General features: G+C 41.3%; 4 protein-coding genes across 4 annotated transcripts; 2 read left to right on the forward strand and 2 right to left on the reverse strand.

Moving 5' to 3' along the window:
* Positions 1 to 357: 357 nt before the first annotated feature.
* On the forward strand, positions 358 to 7,548 carry ssu72 (SSU72 homolog, RNA polymerase II CTD phosphatase). Its single transcript, XM_086040643.1, has 5 exons — positions 358 to 636; positions 1,955 to 2,098; positions 3,979 to 4,118; positions 4,204 to 4,322; positions 6,529 to 7,548. The coding sequence occupies exons 1-5, from the start codon at positions 557 to 559 to the stop codon at positions 6,628 to 6,630; spliced, it is 585 nt and encodes a 194-aa protein (XP_085896769.1). The 5' UTR covers positions 358 to 556; the 3' UTR covers positions 6,631 to 7,548.
* A 19-nt stretch (positions 7,549 to 7,567) lies between these two features.
* atad3 (ATPase family AAA domain containing 3) lies at positions 7,568 to 13,522 on the reverse strand. Its single transcript, XM_086040642.1, has 16 exons — positions 13,208 to 13,522; positions 12,668 to 12,744; positions 12,064 to 12,165; positions 11,916 to 11,975; positions 11,768 to 11,837; positions 11,530 to 11,695; positions 11,238 to 11,307; positions 10,487 to 10,642; positions 10,347 to 10,403; positions 10,123 to 10,248; positions 9,914 to 10,038; positions 9,767 to 9,818; positions 9,141 to 9,211; positions 8,877 to 9,044; positions 8,451 to 8,559; positions 7,568 to 8,359 (listed from the first exon to the last, which is right to left on the reverse strand). Exons 1-16 carry the CDS (start codon positions 13,398 to 13,400, stop codon positions 7,946 to 7,948), a joined length of 2,016 nt encoding a protein of 671 aa, XP_085896768.1. The 5' UTR covers positions 13,401 to 13,522; the 3' UTR covers positions 7,568 to 7,945.
* Positions 13,523 to 14,448: 926 nt separating this feature from the next.
* mrpl20 (mitochondrial ribosomal protein L20) lies at positions 14,449 to 16,658 on the reverse strand. The gene is made up of 4 exons (XM_086039578.1): positions 16,390 to 16,658; positions 16,112 to 16,222; positions 15,243 to 15,320; positions 14,449 to 15,006 (listed from the first exon to the last, which is right to left on the reverse strand). Exons 1-4 carry the CDS (start codon positions 16,474 to 16,476, stop codon positions 14,833 to 14,835), a joined length of 450 nt encoding a protein of 149 aa, XP_085895704.1. The 5' UTR covers positions 16,477 to 16,658; the 3' UTR covers positions 14,449 to 14,832.
* Positions 16,659 to 16,908: 250 nt separating this feature from the next.
* sdhb (succinate dehydrogenase complex, subunit B, iron sulfur (Ip)) lies at positions 16,909 to 21,412 on the forward strand. The gene is made up of 8 exons (XM_086039573.1): positions 16,909 to 17,074; positions 17,985 to 18,118; positions 18,466 to 18,551; positions 18,681 to 18,817; positions 20,224 to 20,340; positions 20,420 to 20,521; positions 20,952 to 21,074; positions 21,152 to 21,412. The coding sequence occupies exons 1-8, from the start codon at positions 17,003 to 17,005 to the stop codon at positions 21,230 to 21,232; spliced, it is 852 nt and encodes a 283-aa protein (XP_085895699.1). The 5' UTR covers positions 16,909 to 17,002; the 3' UTR covers positions 21,233 to 21,412.
* Positions 21,413 to 21,430: the final 18 nt, after the last annotated feature.

The raw sequence follows: 21,430 nt of genomic DNA on the forward strand, positions 1-21,430 counted from the left end.
ATCACATAAAATGTTAAAAAGGAAATAAGTACGTTCGTTTATGCAGCTTAAGTGGACGGTTCACAGCCTTTAACTACACTCGTTCAACGTAGCTCCCAACATGGCGGATGATGACGTCGTGATGCACGGGCCTCATTCCTGTGTAGCGAATGAGGAATAAAAAAAAGTATCTAATGATGAATTTTATTTTTTTATTAGATATTTAAAAAATATATTGATATTCTTTCTTAGTAGGGTTTATTAGGTTTTATACCATTTTATAAAATATAAAAAATCAGAACGATCAAAGAGAGCCGCTATAAAAAAACGTCACACCCCCATGGCCCCGCCCTCTGATGGCGTCATGGAGATAAATAATTTTCCAAGCACGGGTTTCCGCCATTTTAACTTCCTGCGTTCAAAGGAGAGTAGCCTGAGGAACAGTACTCGCAGCGCGTTACTATTTATCTTATTTAAAGGGGGTTATTTTGTTTTTCTTTTCTAAAAGGGGCACAAACAAACGATACCGACTTGTTTCCGACCGTTTTAGTAGGTTAGCTTCAGCCGGGGAGTCGCAATGCCGAGCCACCCGCTGAGAGTAGCGGTTGTGTGTTCGAGCAACCAGAACCGCAGTATGGAAGCGCACAATATCCTCAGGTAAACACTGGCCACCCGGGGAAGAAGACGACGAGGCGACGACGACGTGAACGAAATGTGCCTTATCGCGTCGTGTTTGTGAAGCGGTTATCAGCTGACACGACGCCAGATATGCCGGGCCTCCGCAGTCCCAACAATGGACTCAAGAGTGCAGAGTCACGGCGGATGGCGAGCGCTCCTTTTAAACCTTGTTTCCTGACTGAGTTAGAGATTTTTGTTAGTTGAATACTGACACAGCCTCTGAACCCAACCGAGTCCGGGTTTTTTAAACACCTGGACGCATTACTGGATTTTACTTTACCATTTATTTTTTGTTGTCGATTCATGCTGGTAGAGCGCCCCCTAGCTGGACGAATTCCGGAAGCAAGTAACTGCAGCTGCGCGGTATTTCATGACGTAACTGCTCGTTGCTGCCCCTTCGGTCACTAGCGTTGGTGTTTGCACTGACGAGGGAGACCTATGTAAAGCCATTTGAGCATTTTGTTCAGTATCTATTTTTGAAGGTCCAAGTACTGTTTTTTTTTTCTTTCACTTGTAAAAAAAAAGAATAGTAATAAAAACATGTGCAGTAGGCGAGTGAATAATTTAAACCCTGGCCTACTAGTGCACTGAATTCTAGAACTAGTGCACTACAAAATAAATGCTCAAATGAGAAGGCATTTGACCATTTATTTGGTATAACTTAAGGTCCAGCCATGTGTATATTATTTGTTCGTCTTTGGCACACTTTTTCAAATTGTTTATGAAAAAATCCACCATCCCACCGTACTGGTATGCGGGATTGTCTAAATCAGGGGTGCCCAAGTGAGGTCCTCGAGAGCAGCTATCCAGGCTGTTTTAGATATCACCCTTCTCCAACACACTTGATTCAAATGTATATTAGGATCATTATCAGACTTCTTCAAAGCTTGCTGATCATTTGAATCGGGTGTGTTGGGGGAGGGAGACATTTAAAACAAGCTGGATAGGGTTTCTCGAGGGCCTGGCTTGGACACCCTTGGTCCAAATAATGAGGATAATTTAGTGTACTAGTACATGGACCTTAAGATCGATAGCATAGCAAGTGTATCAAATGCTCAAAAGGCATTTAGTAGGCTAAAAAGTCTTTTTGTTTTGTTTTTTAAGGTGTCAGAAATGTCTGGGATTACAGACAAAACTTAAAAGATTTTTTTAACGGGAAGGTGTTTACATTGATATAAAAAAAAAAAGTGGTGGCGAGGCTCTGGCACTGGTTTGCTTATTGACTCATTTTGAATTGTTAGTTTCCTCATTGTCATCTGATATACTTGTCCCCCGCCCTTCTTCTCTCTGTCTGCAGTAAACGTGGATTTGAAGTGCGCTCATTCGGGACTGGTACTCACGTGAAGCTGCCCGGCCCTGCCCCAGACAAGCCTAATGTGTACGCCTTCAAAACAACATATGAACAGATGTACAACGACTTGGTCTGCAAGGACAAGGAACTGTATCCCCGACTCACTTCTACATACACACACACTGTCAAACAAATCACGGGATAAGTATTCCATGTAACTCAATGCGTTTTACGGACATCAGGAAGGTGGACGCAGCTGCATCGATGGGTAAATGGCATGCCAGGAAAACCTTGTGTTTTTAGCTCTGTAACAATGCACTTAAACATGTTGAAATATGCTAGTTGCCTTGAAGTAAATGGGAGTTTGTTTTAAAAAAAAAATAGGTGTAGATTTTTTTTGGTGGGGGGGGGATCTGATGTATTCCGTTTAGTTGCAATTTACTGGTAAATACAAAAACCTAGAGCCTGGATTGTGTTGACTTGACAGTCGCTGTTTTTAAACATTTCATTGTTGGTTGGAGGAACGAAGTTTACAGAATGAAAACAAAATTCATCTCAAGACATTGGAACATTTCTTAAGAATAAGTATTGAAATTGGGTAGGAATTGGCCCGATGTTGCAATGAACCGATGTTTCGCCTTTTGAATTTACTTGAATAATTGAACTTTTCTTCAATATTACACAAAAATTGATGCATACCTCTCTTAAACTGACAGAAAAAAATATTGTTAACAATAACAATCTCAAGTCAAAAAACAATCCTGGCTCAAGAAGGTTTTTGTCATAACTTTCTTGCGAACCATTGGCCAACACTGAATTAATTAGCATCTTGTACATGGAGACTTGGGGTTTCTCCTTGCCATTTTTAGGACATCTAAAGTGTGTGTTCTTAAGCAGTCACCATATTTTTACCATGGTTGTTCCAGCTTTAAAAGTTGAATGAACATTAGGGGGTTGGGTATTGCGGTAAACATCCCCCCTCCCCCTCCATTGCCCACATACACACAATCACTTTGTATAATGAAAAAATATCAGGCTTTCGGGTGAAATTTCAAAATGAGCATGAAATGCTCCGTCACCTTAAACAGTTGCGCTTGGACCATCTATAAACTTTAGACTATACAATAGTTTGTTTCAATACTTGCATAGCTTGCTGTTCAACACATTTTTTTTTTCTAAGGATGACTACTTCTATCCCTTTTTGTGACCCTTCCAGTCTCCCTGTATCTCTGTTGGAACCTGCTGATGACACTTTAAGATCATTGGGCCCTTCCTTGTGCGAACATCCTGTTTGAAGCCTCGCAGAGGCGAGGTACTGTGCATCAAATGTTTAGTTGACGTCTTGGGCTCATGGTGTCAAAATGTGAGCAGTACGATGACATGGGCTGTTGAAATAGCAATTCTAATTGATCCAGGAATGGATTAATCCATTCATGATAATAAACACCCGTTGTGGACTTTTGCTATTCAGCTTGTTAATGAACAAGTTGTGCAAAAAGTATTAAAATATGAAACAGTTGGCCATTCAAAAGTTTAGAGGTCATCTCAAGGTCAATGTTACGCACATTTTAGACTCGTCCTGAAATTTCACCCGAAAACGAAGTGTCTCACATTTTTGTTAGCTGCAGGATGGCTTGTTGATGCTTCTAGTACTAAAAGTAAAAAAAAAAAGTACAATGGTTGGAATTGTTTACAGTCAAAATAGATGTAAATGATTTGCTTAATTAATCATAAACACATAATTGAGTCAACAGTTGTAAAGCAAAATTGTTCTTCTGTCAATTTTTAAAGCAGATTTCCTAAACTAGATGACAACACATTGGTGGTGGTGTCCCTTCACATGAGGGTTATGAAATCTCTATTAGCTGCAAGCACTCATGTTTACCACGAGAGGGCGCTGCTGCTTGCTTCAATCGGACTGTCACCTCGTGTTCCCCCCTCACCTGCTGTCATAGGACTCAAAGCATCAAATGCTGTGCACAGAGTCCGTTGCCGGCTTGCTATGTTCCTTGACCCAAGGCCCTCCTCAGATACACACAGAACGGAATCCTGCACATGCTGGACCGAAACAAGCGAATCAAGTCCAAGCCGGAGCGCTTCCAAAGCTGCAAGGACAAGTTTGATCTGGTCATCACCTGCGAGGAGCGCGTCTACGACCAAGTGCTGGAGGGTGAGCCGGGCTTCACGTTGCGTTTTTTGTTCTTTTTTGGGCCGGCGTTTAGCGCCTCACTCGTGCTTTGTCGTTCGTTTGCCAGATCTCAGCTCGCGGGAGCAGGAGACCATGCAGCCGGTGCACGTCATCAATGTTGACATTCAGGACAACCACGAGGAAGCCACGCTGGGCGCCTTCCTCATCTGCGAGCTGTGTCAATGTGTGAGTGTCTGCTAGGCGGATGCGTCACTCTGAAGAACACTTTGGTTTAGAATGACTTGTACTGGCCAGTTCTGCACTGGAGCACTTTCTACTCTTTTATACACGTGAAGCCCATTCGTCTCGCGCATCACCCGCCCCATTAAATATAGAAATTCTCTTTTTAAAAGCTGATAATGCTCACTTTTGTTCAGAACAAGAGTCAATCACGTTGATGTTGCGATTGTCTACCCCTGGCATTGTCATGAACATAAATTGAGCATTTCAATCTAGATGGATCATTTTAGTCAAACAAAACACCTTATGTAATAAACACTTTGTCAATCTCAAGCACAACTGAGCAGTTTTTGATACACAGCTTGTATTGGGTCTCATTGTACCTAATGAAGAGTCCAGTGAGTGCAGTTTAGAGTAATTCAAAATGTAGACTTGTAGGATGTCACTGAGGCAAGCAAGGTCCCACCATAGCACCTTTTACACTTACGAACTCAGCTAGTGCTTCCCTCTTAGATTCTTTGTTGTTGTTCAAATGTCCACTTGACATTTGGAAGTCACTTTTAAAGTAATGCAGTGATTCTCAACTGGTGTCTAGTAAAAAAAAAAAATTAAAAAAAATCCACAGGGAGCATACGAATGTTGTCATGTGGTACTAAAAGGCATGCTCAGACACCACCGTATTTACTTCTTTTCATTTCTTTAATATTTATGCCCAGAAGTGTTTTCATACAAGTATTTGTGACTTCAATACTTAATAGTGCAGGTTAGGAATCTGTTACGGCGCGTTGCAACTTACACATTCAGTTTAGGTCCATGAGACCCCTTCAACAGTGAGATATTTAACGCGCATCTCAGGTTGGACTAGTCTTATAGTCTGGAAAATACATGTAGACACTAGACAGGCATGTATCCGAAATATTATTGGAGTTATAGCCATACATTTAATGCTTTTTTTTGGGCGGGGGGGGGGGGGGGGGGGCGTTAGAGTTCATTCATACCAAATTCCCACAAGAACCACCCTCCCTCCCTTTCACCTCCATCCATCCAATTTCTATAGTGCTCAAGAACAAAAAAGACCTAAGCATAATTTAGGGTCTTCAATGAACCTAACGTGCATGTTTTTTTGGGATGTGGAAGGAAACCCATGAAAGGAAGGAAGGAAAAAAGGAAGAATATGCAAACTCCACACAAGAAAGCCAGAGCCCGTATGGGGACGTGCTGTGTTGCTGTGAAGTCGCCTATTTGAAAACATTTTTAACCTAGCCTCCCTTTTCCGTTCCATTCTCCATTTGTGTTTTTTGGGCTCTTACCTCAAGATTCCATAATATAACACTGTCTAAATAAGAAATTGGTCTCCAGGGTGAAGAGATGCATCTCGGCCGAGAGCTAAGTTTAACCTGACATTTAAATTTTTTTTTTTTTTTTAAACATTTAAATTGTCCAAATCCTAGGAATTTCAGACTCTCTCGACAGTCAATACAGTGTTCTCTGATTTCAGTAGTCTACCATGAGAGCAGAATGATCACCACTGTGTTGAATGAAAATAAGACATTTGCAAGCATCTGTTTTAAATTTTTTTTTTTTTTTTTTTTTACATTTTTGCTCATTTTCTGGCACGTAACTGACCAAGCCAGTCACTGCATCTCAATTTGTGCATTTTTTCGCACCATAAATTAGTTAACGTCCAGTTTTTTAATATAAGGGGGGAAATTAACCCTTTTTTTTTTGTCTGATTCGTCAATTAATCAACTAATTGGCAGATTACTTGATTATAATTGTTGGTTGAAGCCTTAGTTGCAAGTGGAAGTTATAGGGAGTCTTTGCCACATGTACACACCAACTCCAATGCTTTTTTTCTCAAAATCAAATAATTTACTTTTAAGGGTCATGTCCTGAGATGACTTTGAAATGATATGAAACTGCAATCGGGACCTTAAAATGTTCAAACTGTGCAAAATGTTACATGTTTGGCAAGTTCAGTTGTATTTAACTGACATTTAATACATTTGCATTTATTTTTCAAAAACGCTTTCATTTTTTCCAAACATTTAAGTGCATTTATATTCATTTAATAGTTTCATTCATTTTTCAAACATTTAACTTGTGATTTTTTTTTTCACTTTTACATGCAGGGCTCAGCCCCTTGGCTTCCTCTGTTTCGATCCGCAGCTGCTGGCACAACATTAAGCCAGGTTTTTCTTCTCTTGCACAGATCCAGCACACGGATGACATGGAGAATGAAATTGATGAACTCTTGCAAGAGTTTGAAGACAAGAGCAGCAGGGCCTTCCTTCACACCGTCTGCTTCTACTGATGGCCGCAATAAGCGCACGCAGGACCCCGCAAACCAACAGCAAATAACGTGACCTTCCATGACAGGCTTTGTGTTCACAGAAACACGCGCGTGTGCAGAGCCGTACGAAAAATCTTCGCAATCTCGTGCTCGGCCTCCACGCGCAGGGCCGACTCGCTGCTGCTCCTCTTGCCTTTTTATTCCTCCTTATCAAGGTCAAGCCAAGGTCAGCCACGCCTCCTCAGGGAGTGCCATGACGGCCGGTCCCACCGTTTTACTCGGTGCGCCCTCAAACACGATTTGATGATTTTTTTTTTTTTTTTCCCCTCACCAGGTAATCCTAGTGTTCAGTAATTTGTTCAATCTCATGTCAGTTTTTTATTTGACACCTGGAACTCTAGATGTTTTATTGAGCCAGGAGGAAGAATGAACTGAGGATAATGCTTTTGTTTTGTTACGTGTTTTAGATGACTTAAGTTAAAAGGTCGAGCTAGTGAATAACCAAAGCTCGACATCTCTGAGGCAATGTGTGCTGTTGACTTGCTACGCAAACTTGGATATGTTGTCTTTCAGGGCGTACTTTTTGTTTTTTTTTGTACGTGTAATAATGATGCATTGTCAGCTCAGAGTGCCTGATTTGTACATAGGAATATACTAAAAGAATCTCTAAGAACCAACTGTGGGTCATTATTATAGTCTCTTTTTTTTTTAAACTATTGCATTTCTTTTAGCACCTGTAAATAAGATTGAGTTAGCACTTTGCATGGAGGTCAGTTATTGTGCTCATCTGACACCTCTTTGCTGTTATGCTCATCTTTCTGTACAGTATATCATTTGTATATATCAATGTGAATTTTTTCATTTCTGAATTGGAACCAAAATCCCAACATTAGTAATTATGTAACCTATTTAATAAAAAAAATATATTTTTAAATGTAATGCACATTCAGTCATTAAATTCACTTAACATTTTATCTTTATTTCATCAACATAATGGAGGCGCATTTGTGTTTTGGAATTTGAAAGTGCAAGTAGTGGACATGTCATCGCTTTGTTGGAATTGCTGGTTGTTGCAAGCATGTTGCCTTCACTGTCTCATTAAGAGTGAAAAAGAACCCATATTCTAGCGATGGCGATGTACACGAAAAGCAAATTAATTACTGGTTATAAAAACACATCGGTTTAATCATACTTGACTCCATTAGGGCATTACACATACTCCTACACACATTAGTTTCCTTCGACAAGACAGCGAAGTCCAAGATATGTGAAGACATGGGGGACAGACTCATTTACGGGACATGATTCTGAATCTAATTCATGGAAACAATCTGACTCAAACAGGAGTTCCGTCTTTTGGAGGAGAGCCAGTCTTGTCCACTTTTTCAGCGTGCTGCTCAAAACTTGCTTTGCCGGCTTCTCCACAGTCCGGTCTGGCTGAGGGCGAACTTTGAGACTCTGCAGTCCTCCCTTTAGACATACTATCCCCTTGTTTCATCTCGTGGACGAGTAGCGGGGCGATCACCTCCTGAGCCTGAGGCGTGTCGCCAAGCGGCAGATTGAAGCCCATTTTACCTACGACGCTACTAGCGGCGCCCCCTGCTGGCGGAGGTGTGAGGGTCTTGGTTTGAGCCTCTTCTTCCGTACGCAGCCAGTCCATCTTCTGCTGGTGCTGCTTGACGGCGTCGTCCACGCGGGCGTCGATCATGGCCTCTGTCAGTACACCGTCCTCGGAGGAATATGCCGCTGCCTGTGAGGACAGGTTGCTCTCGTTACAACTAAAAAATACGAAGACGATGGCAGATTTTGAAGGGACTGTGCTGTAACTTTGGAACACGTACCTGCCAGGCCACTCCCAATTTGGAGATCTCTCTACCGGACATGCCTTCTGCCCGCTTAGCTATCTCGGAGCATTTCTTACCATAATCAAACTGCGCCAGCTTCATCCTCCTGCAAGAAGACACGCATTCACACAAATGGCGACAGTCGCTAGCCTGGATACAGTTTATAAACTGGTCTGTTTTATTAAGGAAATGAAGGCTAGTCTGGATTTGTCATGTTTATGTTCATGGCTTCTTTTGCTTTGCGTGTGCGTGGATATGTAGCATGAAATGATTGTCATTTTTTTTTGGGCTAGTTAATCGCTTTGTGAATCAAAATGGTGTGTTGTTTTGTTTATTAACAGCTGATCCCTCACTCTTTCCTTGTGTATCATTTCCTGTTTCCTCAAGCAATCACTGTCGTGCCAGAAAATACTTTGTACTCACTGCCTCCCTCCGGTGGCGGGCTCCAGCACATATCTGTCAAAGTACAAGCGCACCAGCCTCTCTCTCTCCTCCAGCCCCGGCAGAGCAAAATTGACTATTTCATCTATCCGGTCGTTAATGGCCCAGTCAAACTGCTCTGGTTGGTTACTGGCCAACACCAACATGAATCTGGATGGGAAATAAAACAACAAAACAGCACAATAAGAGGTGTGACAAAGAGTCAGAAAGGTGAAACTTTTTAAATACGTACGGACTGGACTTTACCTGTTGCTCTGCTCTCCGGTGCGATACAAGAATGCGTTCAAAGTGGCTCTGAGATCTTCACTGATCTTCTCCTGCAAACATTATTATTATTTTTATATTATCCATGTATCGCGTTCAATAGTTTGTCATTTGATGTTGAACAAATGTACACAATATCTGACATGTTTTAATAGTATTAAATAAATGGTTAATACATTGTATTTATTAATATAATATAATAATCTATTTTCAAATATTTGTAATTATTCAATTGATATATATACAATTTCATTTGTTGCATTATTTTTTTTTCCACCTCAAAATTGGTTAGTTAATTTTATAATTAATTAAATTAATTATTAATTTTATTTTATTGAAAAATTACTCATATCAATTTAAAATGATCATGACTTATTTTATTTGGTTAATTGTTGTATAGTCAAAAACCTGTTTCCTCATCCATAAAAGAGAGTCCATTTTAAAAAACGAATGTTGCAAAGTTTGCCCACCTCTGTGTTATCTGATTTGAACTACAAACGTTGAAAGAAATCAAAATTAATCAACTGTCTTTGGGACAGAAAGGATCTTTTTTTTCCCTCAAAGATACAACACATCAAGTGACGAAAATCGGAACAATTCAAACTTACGGTAGATCTCTTACGAAGGAATGCGTCGGCTTCGTCAACAAATAAGAGCAGGCTGTAAGAGAACACACACGATATTACAATAATTATAATAATAATAAAATAAAATGAACAGGTTTTCATTTTATTCACGTGCGTCAGGTAGCTTACCCTCGTCTGCTCGTGTTGGCCCAGTCAAACACTTTATGCATGGCCGTCACCCCATCGCGGCCCATCGGTGCGACGTCCCCACCGGTCATGATTGCGTAGTCCATCCCAGAATGCATTGCCAGCTTCTGCTCAAAGCAGACAAATGCTTTACAGCTGAAGCTCCTTTTCATGTCATCCAGTTCGAAAAGGTGTCATCATCCACCATGTACCTTAGCAAACAGCGTCTTGCCGGTGCCCGGGGGTCCGTACATCAGGATGTTCCGGTAGAGGCCGTTGTTCTGCCTTGTGTTTCTTGTTGCTATGGCAATATCACGCACACGCTCCTCTAGCGTAGGCTAGCAGGTCGAACAAATTGTTACAACCATGTACAACACTTTTTACTTATTACTAATCAATACGTGACATTAGTTTGTTGTGGCTGTTTGATTCTTACGTTGAGCACAACTCCTTGCAGGGCATCCTGAGGTTTGCTCTTCAGCCTTTTGACCGTCTAAGAAGCAGTGCAAGATTGACAAAGATGAAAACGGTGTAGCGACGAAATACAGGATTTGCGTGAGAACTTAAAAGTCCTACCTTGACGGGATGCTTGATGGCCTCCCCCGCAGTGAAGCGGGACGTCTCTCGCACCAAAGACGGCTTCCCCAGTCTGGCCTCGATATAACGACCCGCCACTCCGGTGGCGTTGCGGGCAGAATACACCCCCACGGCTAAAAGGGTCAGTCCGGCCACCTGGTTGTTGCAAGAACAAAACATGAGACAACCAGGTAGTCTGTTAAGTCATTTTGTGTGACTTAAAGGCGGAAGTCAACCCTAACATATATTTTTTAAGAATATGTTCCCAGCAGGCCCACGAGTTGAAACACGGCATTCTGATTAATATTGCGTTTGGGAAATATGAGAAATTCACCCGTTTTTAGCCATCTCAGGGGGCGGCCATTTTGCTATTTCTGTCGACTGAAAATGACATCACAACTGCTCGGGGCTCAGATAACAACCAATCATAGCTCAGCCTCAGAAAACAGGTCAGCCGTGATTGGTCGTTACCTGAGCCCTGAGCACTTGTGATGTCATTTTCAGTCGACAGAAGTGACAAAATGGCCGCCCCCAGAGATGGCTAAAAACGGGTGGATTAACTCTTATTCCACAAATTTATCAGAATGCCTAATTTCAACTAGTGGGCTTGCATAGAACATATTCTTGAAAAAAATATGTTTGGGTTGACTTCCTATTTAAGGTGTATTATTATTATTTTACCACTAATTTGGGTCAAATTGTCTAACCTCAGGGACATTGGACATGCGAGTTTCCACTGTCGATGACTCACCGTGGCCGTGACTTTATCCCAGTCTGACACAAAGGCTCTGAATCCTTCTCCAAATACGGCACCTGCTGTCCTAAAAGTAACAATGTATGTTTGCAACATCAACGTGATGCGCAGCACTTTGATGCAGAGTTTTATCCTGCGAAATATCGGAATCATTTTGACAATTCGCCGTGAAAAAGGGTGACGAGGGACCGCTTGTTAAAATTTTAGCTGTCCCTGTTGTGAACGTGTACCTAATGCTGTGGCCCGAGTGCATGCGTCTAAGCTGGCATGTGAAAGGAGCACATCTTACTTTATAGACTCCAGGACCGTCTGTCGGTGCTCTGCGGCCTTCAGGCGGATCTGCTCGCGTATGATGTCGGCGTTCTCTCGCTCCACGCGAGCGCGCGCTTTCGACTCGGCCTCGATACGCAGCATCTCGTTCTTGTGCCTCAGCTCCATCTCGTGCTCGATGGTCGCTGTTGCGGGAGAAAATCAAAACGCGTTAGCCTCCTGCTAATCGCCGGATCTCGGGGTTAAAAGGCACGCACCTTTCCTCATGGCTTCCTGCTTCTGAACCGATTCTTCCTGCTTGCGAAGGTTGTCCTCATTCAACATTTGCTGAGTGGAAAAAAAAGACAAGCTGAAAGCAAACCTCTTTACTATTGAGGAGTCTGAAACTAAATCAGGACAGCTCACCTGTTGTCTTAGCTGGTCCTCATAGCGCTGCCTGGCCAGCTTGTCCTGGTACTGAGCCCTCTGATGATGATGATGATGGGAGGAATTATGGTATTTTCGTAGAAAAGGAGGGAAAAAAATTCCGGACGTAACGCGGCACAAAACTCACTGCTTGATGCTGCTTGGTTTCCTCATTCAGAGTTTTCCTCCTCTCTTCACCCTGGATTTTTATCTGGTCGCCTTTCAGCTGCTCCACAGCCGCTTCGTACTCCTGTCATGGTGGGAAATACAATACAAAGCGGTTACATTTCCGATTATATAAAAAAAAATTAATGCCTACACGTTGAAGTGTTAACTGTTTGCGTTTTGAAGTTTTTAAATCAAATTCACACCCATTGAAGCATTGAGATGAGTAAAGTTGAAGGCAGTCGACCTTGCCATTGCAGCAGGACGATGTTGAATAAATGTGACTTTGTGGGCCTTTTTTGTTGTGCACCTTTTGGTTATGGCACAAGCAGTGTTTTTGCTTCTTTTTTTTTTACCTTGTGCAGGTTCCACTTCTTTATTTCTTTCAATAAAGTTAGTTTAGTTTTCCCTCATATTTGCATGTGTAATATGAGCAAATTGACCAGTGCAATCGATAGATGGAAATGTGCAGTCCATTATAGAACACGAGTAATTTTAATCGGCAACTGTTGCATCAACTAGCTAAACAACATAAAGTGGAGCAAGCGTGAGCTAACGAACGTTATTGCTTCGTTCTTTTGCTGTACCTTAATTTTGCTCTGGTGCTCCATCTGGGTGCTCTGCTCCTGCATGCGAGCCAATTCCAGGGCTTCTTTAGAATGTCCTGCATGGATGTGGCAACAGAAGACAGGCTCAGTCTTTTTGGACCCACCCCAAGAGTTTTCTACTTGGCTTGATGAGGCGAGTCTAGCATGTGACTCAAATATCTCTGTGCTTGCTAAGCAACATCATACAACCAAGAGACAATTAATGCTTCACCCGGAGCAACTGTTGCCTTTTTTTGAAGGCACACGGGTCGGATTTGAGTGTAAGGACGACCTTTGAGCCATGTCTGTGAGTTTGAATGGCGGTGGGAGAGTACAGGGGGAAAAGCCATTACTTGGCACTTGGCATATAATATTATATTGCACAAAATGTGGGAAAAGATGTCAGTCACCTGCACCGGGGTGCTGGGCCTCGACATCAAAGAGACTACAGGACTAAACCAAAAGGATGTGGGTGTTATCATAATGGCGTTCAATAAGTGCGCACCTATAAAAAGACCCCACCTCCTTTCTGACACTTACGGGACTTGTCGAGCTCCTTGGCCGCCTGTGCAGCCCGCTCCAGCCCGGTGGGATCGAAGTTACTCCATTTGTCCTTGGGTTTATCTCCGCCGCCACTGGAGCCACCGGCCGGCGGCGGCGGTGGTGGTGGCTGAACCGGAAGACCGGGAGGAGGCTCCGGTTGCCCCTTATTCAGGCCGAACAACCACGACATTATCGGGAGTGAATAAGGCTAAATTCGGCCAGTTCTGATCGGAGAGACCGGAGGAGGCTGCCCAAAATCTGTCACTGTACTTCTTCCACGCGCGTGCCACACACCGCAGTTCTGCGCATGCGCGGCAGTGTGGGCCGGTGTCATTGAGTAAAAGTGACGACAATTGGATAAGATTGAGTATTCTTTGTTTTCATTGGTTGTTGTGACTAAGAGGTCATACAGTGGACCCCACCCAGACAGGATACGACAGGCGTAATAGGACAAACTTGATACTAGCGTCATGTCGGTTTATTACATCAGGCCGGCTGGTGCTGAAAGTCAAACATTTGACTTTGCCAGATGTCCTTGGTTCTGATGTGCTTCGTAAATCGTTTGTTTGCAAACCCATTGGATGCTTTATATACGTTCCTCACAAAAAGGTTTATCTGGCTGCTGGATGAAATTTCCGGATGAACCTAAAATACAGTTTTACCTTTGTAGGTGAACTTAATTTTACTTTCTCGAAACGTATTCATGTCCAACTGTTCAATTTTTCACACCAACCACTAATTTCAAACAATGCTGTCTTCCTGTGAGTCTTCTAGTCTCTGTAGTGTCTGTTCCAACCTGTTGATGACACTGACATGACACTCACATGCTGTTGTAGCCTCGCAGTGGTGAGATGCTGTTGATCGATTCTTATGCATTGTATTGTCTCATGTCAAAATGTGAGCAGCAGGATTTACAGGACTGTTTTTATGTATTGGTTGATTTAGGAAGTGCATAACGTACTGAAACATTGAACAGGTGGTCATGTGCATTTAAAGGTTTAGTGGTAAAATTAAGGTCACCTGTAAAGGTTGTTGTGCCTTTTAGGTTTATCCTGACACTTCAACCAAAATCCAAACTGACACTTTTTTGCATTTGCATTCTAACTATAGCGGGAACTGAATAGTCTTTACATTACCTGTTAATTAATAAATCGACCAGTTTTGACATAATGGAATATGAATAAATATCGTTTAGCTGTATTATGCAAACAATCATAAAAAATGCACAAAACAAAATGTAATGTGTATCAAAGTGTTTATTAAAAACTAAAAATTCAGAGGACAATCATAGGAGAAATAAATATTTACAGAAAGGAAAAAATAACAACCAGACATTTCGGGTCAACATTAAATCAGAGTAATTGTTGAATTTAATTGCAATATCACTTGTGGACACACTAGTTGGTATGACATTAAATTGTTCTTAATTAGAATTGTGGTGGAGAGGCTTTAAAGTAAGATTTAGAAAATCACTGTCTGACCATATCCCAATAATACAGTTGCATTATTGATAAGTTTCACAAAACAAAACTTTCTAAATCACTTACAAATGAATGTAAAAAAAAAAAAAATGTATGTATTCACTTTACATTTCTACAGTGCAGAGGCCGGTAGTGCATGCACTACTGTTGTATAACAACACGGGAAAAGACACCAGGAGGTTCTTTGCCATCACCCAGCGCTGCACAGAAGCCTTCTTGCTGCCGGGCCCTGGCCAGCTTTGCGAGGGCGATGAATGATCGAGGTTCTGTGATGGCAAGGTCGCTGATAACCCGTCGGTTGAGTTGAACACTGCTCTGTTGATATAAAGACCAGACGTAACATTAGTAGTGCACACTCTAATGAAATCCAACACAAGAGTTGTATTCTATAGTCTGGCTTTACAAAGATAACAGTGCTTAGTTTTAATTGACACAGTCATTTATTTTGTATGTTGATGATTCTATTTATTATATCTACAAAAATGCAACAGTTGTGAGTGGTGCTTGTGAGTTAAAAAAAAAAAGAAAAAAAAATGTTTAAAAATATTAACCTTTGTTAGGTTGCTCATGAGGACAGGATACTTCATGCCGTGCTCTCGGGAAGCTGCAGCAATGCGTGTGATCCAAAGCTGAAATAAGAAAAATGAGGGAGGGATGATTGTAGGATACAAATCCATTGTTAGTCTACATCAAGAAATAATCTATCTACCTGTAATATGGACGGTCACACACATTCAATAACGACATATCTACATAATCCTAAAAAGTGTATTTATTATAACATATAATAAAATAGTTTTTAAACTACTTAAGGATTCAATTAAACTATATTGTATATGAAAGTTAAATAAACTGAAATGTCAGAAAAGTTCCAGGAATGGTGTCACAAAAGATATACATGTATTTCAAACCTATTACATAATCCCCTTGGAGCCTAACACACTTTTCCAACATTCTCTTCCACAACTTGATGTCATTAACGTCTTCAAAACGGGTCCCCTTGATAACCCCATGATCTTAGGAAAAAGGAGCAAAGTGGGTGAGACGGGAAGTTGTTCCAACACTGCGATTTCTTCTCGGCCAGGAACTGTCGGATGCTCAAGGCTTTATGAAGGCACAATGTTCTGCCACAACTCTTACACTGAACGATGCAAATGCAGCAGGAACTCTTCGTAGCTGTGCGGGTTTATCATCTGGTCCACACTGAAGGGGAAAACTCTTAGGTTGGAGTTTGGGTTTGAAATATGTCTTTTGTGACACAAGACTAATTTTTCTCACACATTTTGCATTGTTACATCAATATGTCTTGACAAACAGGAGCGTAATTATCTTTTGTTGATAGAAATCGTAGTGGATTTCGGTGGGTGATCGAGTCGTTCCTCAGGATGAGTCTAATAATGAAATATGAATAATATCTCACCGTTCTTATGGTGCGTTTCTTCAGCTTTCGTCCTTTAGTAGCGTAGAGAAACGCCCTCCTGACAGCTCGTACGGCCAGACTGTAACAGCGGTTCTTTCTGCCTCTGAAATGCTTCAAACAAACGTCAAGAATCGTATATGATGATCTTCCCATTTTAGAGACATATTTGAGTCACGGCGCGTCATTTCTCAGGGCAACAAACAAGAGGATGATCACAGGGACGTGTAACGCAGTACAAATGTGAAACAGTACTTATTGATTGACCACGTTGCTCTCACCCGTGCATGCTTGAGAAGTTCTTGAACCTTCCAGTATCTGTCGGGTCCACGGCTTCTAATCCACCTGGACAACGTCAGGAATACCATTTTTGAATCTTCACAGAAGTCTTCCACAAAATGAGGCCACGGTGTTGAGAGTGACCTTCCACAAAATCCGCACGAGCCACACTCGCTGGGTTACGGAGACAAACTGCACGCAATCGCCACAACAACCCTAGGGTGCGCTTGATATCAGTAACGTGAAACCCCGTCAAGGGACTCAAACGGATTAGCCCAGAGGAAAAAAGAAGGAGAAAAAAGAAACACGATTTCTCAAATAAATTATATAATTTTGAAAAAGTCTTGTCAGGTTTCGTTTTTATTTTTTTTATTGATATGGGAGTCATTTTGAGAATGACAGTTAGCATTAAAAGAGTGTAAAGACCTGTGAAAAACATTAAACATAGTTAAAACAAACAAACAAACAAAAACATGCTATGTTAGACGTGGAGGGTTGGGTCTGGTATGTTCCGGGCGATACTGGTATACAAAGCAAGCGCTCCTACTTCCTCGTGACGTTCAGCGGTGGATTGTGGGACATCGAGGAAGCCAGGTCAACAGAACAGAAATAACAATGTCCGTCGCCACTCTCACGTCCTTGAGCCGCTGTGGTGTGTTGGCGTTCCGCTCCTCAGCTGCTCAAGTGGTATGTTTAGAATTATAAACGACTCTCTGTAGTTTTCCTCCCTCTAAATGAGAAGGTTTTGCTTTGCATTTGTATAACTCACTTAGACAACAGTGCTCCGATTACACAATCTGCCTGCGACTAGCTATTAGCTAACTACCGGTATGCTGAATTTGTGTTTAGCTTCGAACTACCCATCCAGCCAGCAATTCAATTTCCGAAATCTTTATTTACTCTTCTAGTAGTATACTACCAGGTTTTTAAATGCTACACGAACTTACACAAACGATTTCCATATATGTATAATTAGTATATCCTTTTTTTAGGGAAATTGCAAACTGTTCAATTCACATGAACAATAACCAATAATGCAGTGTTTCCCAACCATTATGCCCTGATTGTTTATCAGGTATTCCGCAGGGATTTATCCAATTTCACGAAATGGTTTGGAAACACTGGTCTCTAGCAGGGCTGCGCAATTAATCGAAATTCAATTACAATTATGATTATTACAGTCCGCGATTAAAATATTGGCGTAATCGTAAAAAAAAAAAAAATACCATTATTAATATGCATTTCTATCCAACACGCTATGTTTGTTTACACAAGGAAATCATAATTGAATTTATACATTTGCACCGTTTCTGTATTTTGGAATAACTTTTTATAAATTTTGTTTGGTCCAAAAAGGAACTTGTATGATTATTGTTTCAAAGAAATGTATTAGTCTTTATATTTTTTACGTTTAAACATTTTCTTGTTTTGTGCCAAAAAATACATGATCGTTTGAAGAATCGTGATTTCAATTAGAACCAAAATAATCGAGATTAATATTTTTTTCATAATCGAGCAGCCCTAGTCTCTAGTGTATCCCGCCTCTTGCTTTTTATAGTTGTTTGTTTGTATTAAATATTGACGTATGTTGTGGCAGACAGTGCGTTATGCACAGACAGCAGCCGCTCCAGCTGCACAGCCGCGGATTAAGAAGTTCCAGGTGTACAGATGGGACCCAGACACTCCAGGAGACAAGCCTCGTATGCAGACCTTCGACATCGACCTGAACACGTGCGTAGGTGACCTAGATCCAAGCCTGCGACAGCTGCAGAGCATTAAGGTCGTCCTAAATACAGCGGGACATCCAAATTCAGTCTCAAATTTTGGAAATCGCCCAGTTGAACAGATTGTGTTCAGCGTTAGAGGTTCAATAATATTGATTCGTTATGGAATAGTTATTTTCCAGTTGAAGCATGACCTGCCAAGGTAAACCAATGTTTATGTGGATTTAGCACAGGACGCTGTGACAGTTTCATCTGCTCTTTAAATCCACTTGGCAATGCACTAACGATTCTGTGCCAAAAAGGTTTTCCACATACATTTTTTACATTTAGGCTCCTCTTTTATCCTTCCTGCAGATGTGGCCCAATGGTACTTGACGCCCTAATCAAGATCAAAAATGAAATGGACTCCACGCTGACTTTCCGTCGCTCCTGCAGAGAAGGTGTGTCTTCTGAAGGTTCAAGTTTGACATCAGAACATAAGCAGAGTGTCTTTGTTATTCCTCATTGTTTGGGGAGGCACAAAATAAATAAAACCTTGTGAAATGTCACTCACGGACTTGTAAATGCAGGTATCTGTGGCTCGTGTGCAATGAACATCAACGGTGGAAACACACTGGCCTGCCTCAACAAAATTGACACTAACCTCAGCAAAGCAACCAAGATTTACCCGCTTCCACATATGTATGTGGTCAAAGACCTGGTGCCTGTGAGTATACCATCCAAAGTGGATCTAAATACAGTGGTGCCTTGGGATGCTGACCTGACCGTACACAAAATTAAAAAAAACACCAACAAAAACAATGTACATGCAGTAAATACGTTTATCTAGACCAGGGGTGCTCACACTTTTTCAGCATGCGCGCTGCTTATAAAATGACCAAGTCAAAATGATCTACCTACCAGGTAGGTTATGTTTTGAATTTTTGTAGTGGGTAGGTCCTACTCACCTACAAAAACATTCATTTATTTTCAAATATTTTGAGAATTCTTTATATGTACTATATACTGTATCTTGATGTACCTTGCATAACCGCATGAGCCAATATTGCACAACACAATTAACTATGAACATCTAGTTTTTTTTTTTTTAAGATCATGCAATCTACCAATGCTACCTTTGCGAGTAGCAAAAGTACTTCGACTGGTAGATCGCAATCGACGTATTGAGCACCCCTGATGTAGATACACCGATATATACATATATACAGTACATTTATAATGCTGTGGCTGGTTGAAAAAGCTTAGGGTTGAAGCGGAAAGCTTATAAATGCCGCTCACAATCTTAATTTCAGAGATGATTACTGGAGTCTATATTATACTGCCCCCAGGTGGCCGAGCTGTGCACACTTGAAGAAGTAGCACAATGTCCATTGAATTAAAGCAAAAAATAATGATATTTATTGATATGATTTCTGGATGTTTTTATCAAGTCAAATATTACAGAATGCTATTTTCTTATTAATAACACAATACAAACATTTTTGTTTGTGCTTTTTTTGAGTCACGAGCATTGTCACAGAGCAAATTAAATTCATATCTCAAGTCATCAGTGTACTTGGCAATATTCTTCCAAAGCAAGGTTGGATTTCAAAGATTCCCCCCCACCCCTTAATAAAACTACAAATAACGCTCGTCAATACATTTTTACTAAATATTTTAATCAGGGAGTAGTAAACTTTTCTACATGTTTTTTTTTGCGCTTATTCTGAATTTGAATCATATCAAGTTTTCATAACAATAATACTAATTTTATAATAATAAATGCCATATAAATATTGAGAAATCTTTTATGAGTCAACGGTGAAGTTCAGCAACTGGTGAAATATTTTTTTCTGAAACGTCATGGCTATAAATGACAACGCATGGTAAAATCGTATCTTGTGCAAGCTTTTATAGGTCAGAATGAAAAACAAAACACGAAAATATCTCAAAAATGTGATGTGCTGGAAAAATTAAGTCAAGGATTTTTTTTTTTTTAAATCAGCATCAAAATATGTTTAGGAACACACGAAGCCATCTCTGATTAAAATGAGCTGTTAACCAGTGTTATCTGTCGATGCAGAATATAGAATAGAAGGCGATATTTTCAAGTAACCGTGCTTTGCTCCACAGGACATGAGCAACTTCTACGCTCAGTACAAGTCCATTGAGCCCTACCTGAAGAAGAAGGACGAGTCCCAGGAGGGGAAGGAGCAATACACTCAGTCTGTGGAGGACAGACAGAAACTGGCATGTCCCTCCTTTCATTTCTGCTTTCACCTCCGCACTCCGAGGACTTTTCTCACTTCCTTTTTGTCTCGCGCTACAGGACGGGCTGTACGAATGCATCCTTTGCGCCTGCTGCAGCACCTCCTGCCCCAGCTACTGGTGGAATGGGGACAAATACCTCGGACCTGCCGTACTCATGCAGGTGCGCACTACGGTACCTCGACCAAAATCTGTGACGCTTGTCACCCTGAGGTTTGTTTCGATTAAAACAAACTAACCAAAAAATCCCATGGATATCAATTATACTGGGAAGAAAATGTCCCAGAGTCCAAAAAGCCATAAACCATTTCTTAACTGTACTGGCAGTGTGTAAAGTAACCTTTTAACATGTATTGTCAAATATAAACAGAAGTTAACTTTTGTAATTGTAATAAGCTATGTGTTCGTACTGCTTTTTTTTAATACAAATACTTGCCGATACTAGATAATGCCATTACATCCGGCTTTCTCGTTTTAATCAATTATTGCGCAAAAACAAGCAAAAACCTTTGTTGATTAGCTGAATATGGGTTGATTTTGCGCTTTCTGCCATTTCGTGCGAACCATGTTGTCCACTTCCTGCCGTTCTGCAGGCATATCGTTGGATGATCGACTCGCGGGACGACTTCACGGAGGAGCGTCTGTCCAAACTGCAGGATCCGTTCTCCCTGTACCGCTGCCACACCATCATGAACTGCACCAAAACATGCCCCAAGGTAAGTCGTGTGGTTGCGGCCGAAAGTCCGGCGAACGACGGCGTGACGCTGAACTGCCGCCCGTGTCGTCCTCGCAGGGCCTGAACCCGGGCAAAGCCATAGCGGAGATCAAGAAGATGATGGCCACCTATAAAGAGAAGAAAGCAGCTGCTGTTTGAGCGCCCAGGTCTCCTCTGTACCATATATCGTTAAATTATAATATAATTGATTCCAAAACATGGGCCTTATACGCTCGTCACACATACACGCACAAGACTTGCTTGATGAACTCAAATGTGCGAGTGTCTGTCTGAATTGCGCATATACAAAATAAAAGGCTCTTCCTGCGTGTACCATAATAGGTGTTTCTGACATTC

This window comes from Filicampus tigris, chromosome 9, assembly GCF_054856515.1.
Source record: "Filicampus tigris isolate MCC_2025a chromosome 9, RoL_Ftig_1.0, whole genome shotgun sequence".
Lineage (NCBI taxonomy): Eukaryota > Metazoa > Chordata > Actinopteri > Syngnathiformes > Syngnathidae > Filicampus > Filicampus tigris.

Excerpts from the sequence above, each read along its gene's own strand:
- mrpl20 (XM_086039578.1), bottom strand. The coding sequence starts at position 16,476 with ATGGTATTCCTGACGTTGTCCAGGTGGATTAGAAGCCGTGGACCCGAC. Across the intron at positions 16,223-16,389 it reads AACTTCTCAAGCATGCACGG|CATTTCAGAGGCAGAAAGAA; the intron begins GTGAGAGCAACG and ends GTTTGTTTGAAG. Across the intron at positions 15,321-16,111 it reads AGAAACGCACCATAAGAACG|CTTTGGATCACACGCATTGC; the intron begins GTGAGATATTAT and ends TTCTTATTTCAG.
- atad3 (XM_086040642.1), bottom strand. The coding sequence starts at position 13,400 with ATGTCGTGGTTGTTCGGCCTGAATAAGGGGCAACCGGAGCCTCCTCCC. Across the intron at positions 10,039-10,122 it reads GCAAGACGCTGTTTGCTAAG|AAGCTGGCAATGCATTCTGG; the intron begins GTACATGGTGGA and ends TGCTTTGAGCAG. Across the intron at positions 8,360-8,450 it reads AATTGGGAGTGGCCTGGCAG|GCAGCGGCATATTCCTCCGA; the intron begins GTACGTGTTCCA and ends CTGTCCTCACAG.
- sdhb (XM_086039573.1), top strand. The coding sequence starts at position 17,003 with ATGTCCGTCGCCACTCTCACGTCCTTGAGCCGCTGTGGTGTGTTGGCG. Across the intron at positions 17,075-17,984 it reads GCTCCTCAGCTGCTCAAGTG|ACAGTGCGTTATGCACAGAC; the intron begins GTATGTTTAGAA and ends ATGTTGTGGCAG. Across the intron at positions 20,522-20,951 it reads GACCTGCCGTACTCATGCAG|GCATATCGTTGGATGATCGA; the intron begins GTGCGCACTACG and ends GCCGTTCTGCAG.
- ssu72 (XM_086040643.1), top strand. The coding sequence starts at position 557 with ATGCCGAGCCACCCGCTGAGAGTAGCGGTTGTGTGTTCGAGCAACCAG. Across the intron at positions 2,099-3,978 it reads GTCTGCAAGGACAAGGAACT|ATACACACAGAACGGAATCC; the intron begins GTATCCCCGACT and ends GGCCCTCCTCAG. Across the intron at positions 4,119-4,203 it reads CTACGACCAAGTGCTGGAGG|ATCTCAGCTCGCGGGAGCAG; the intron begins GTGAGCCGGGCT and ends TTCGTTTGCCAG.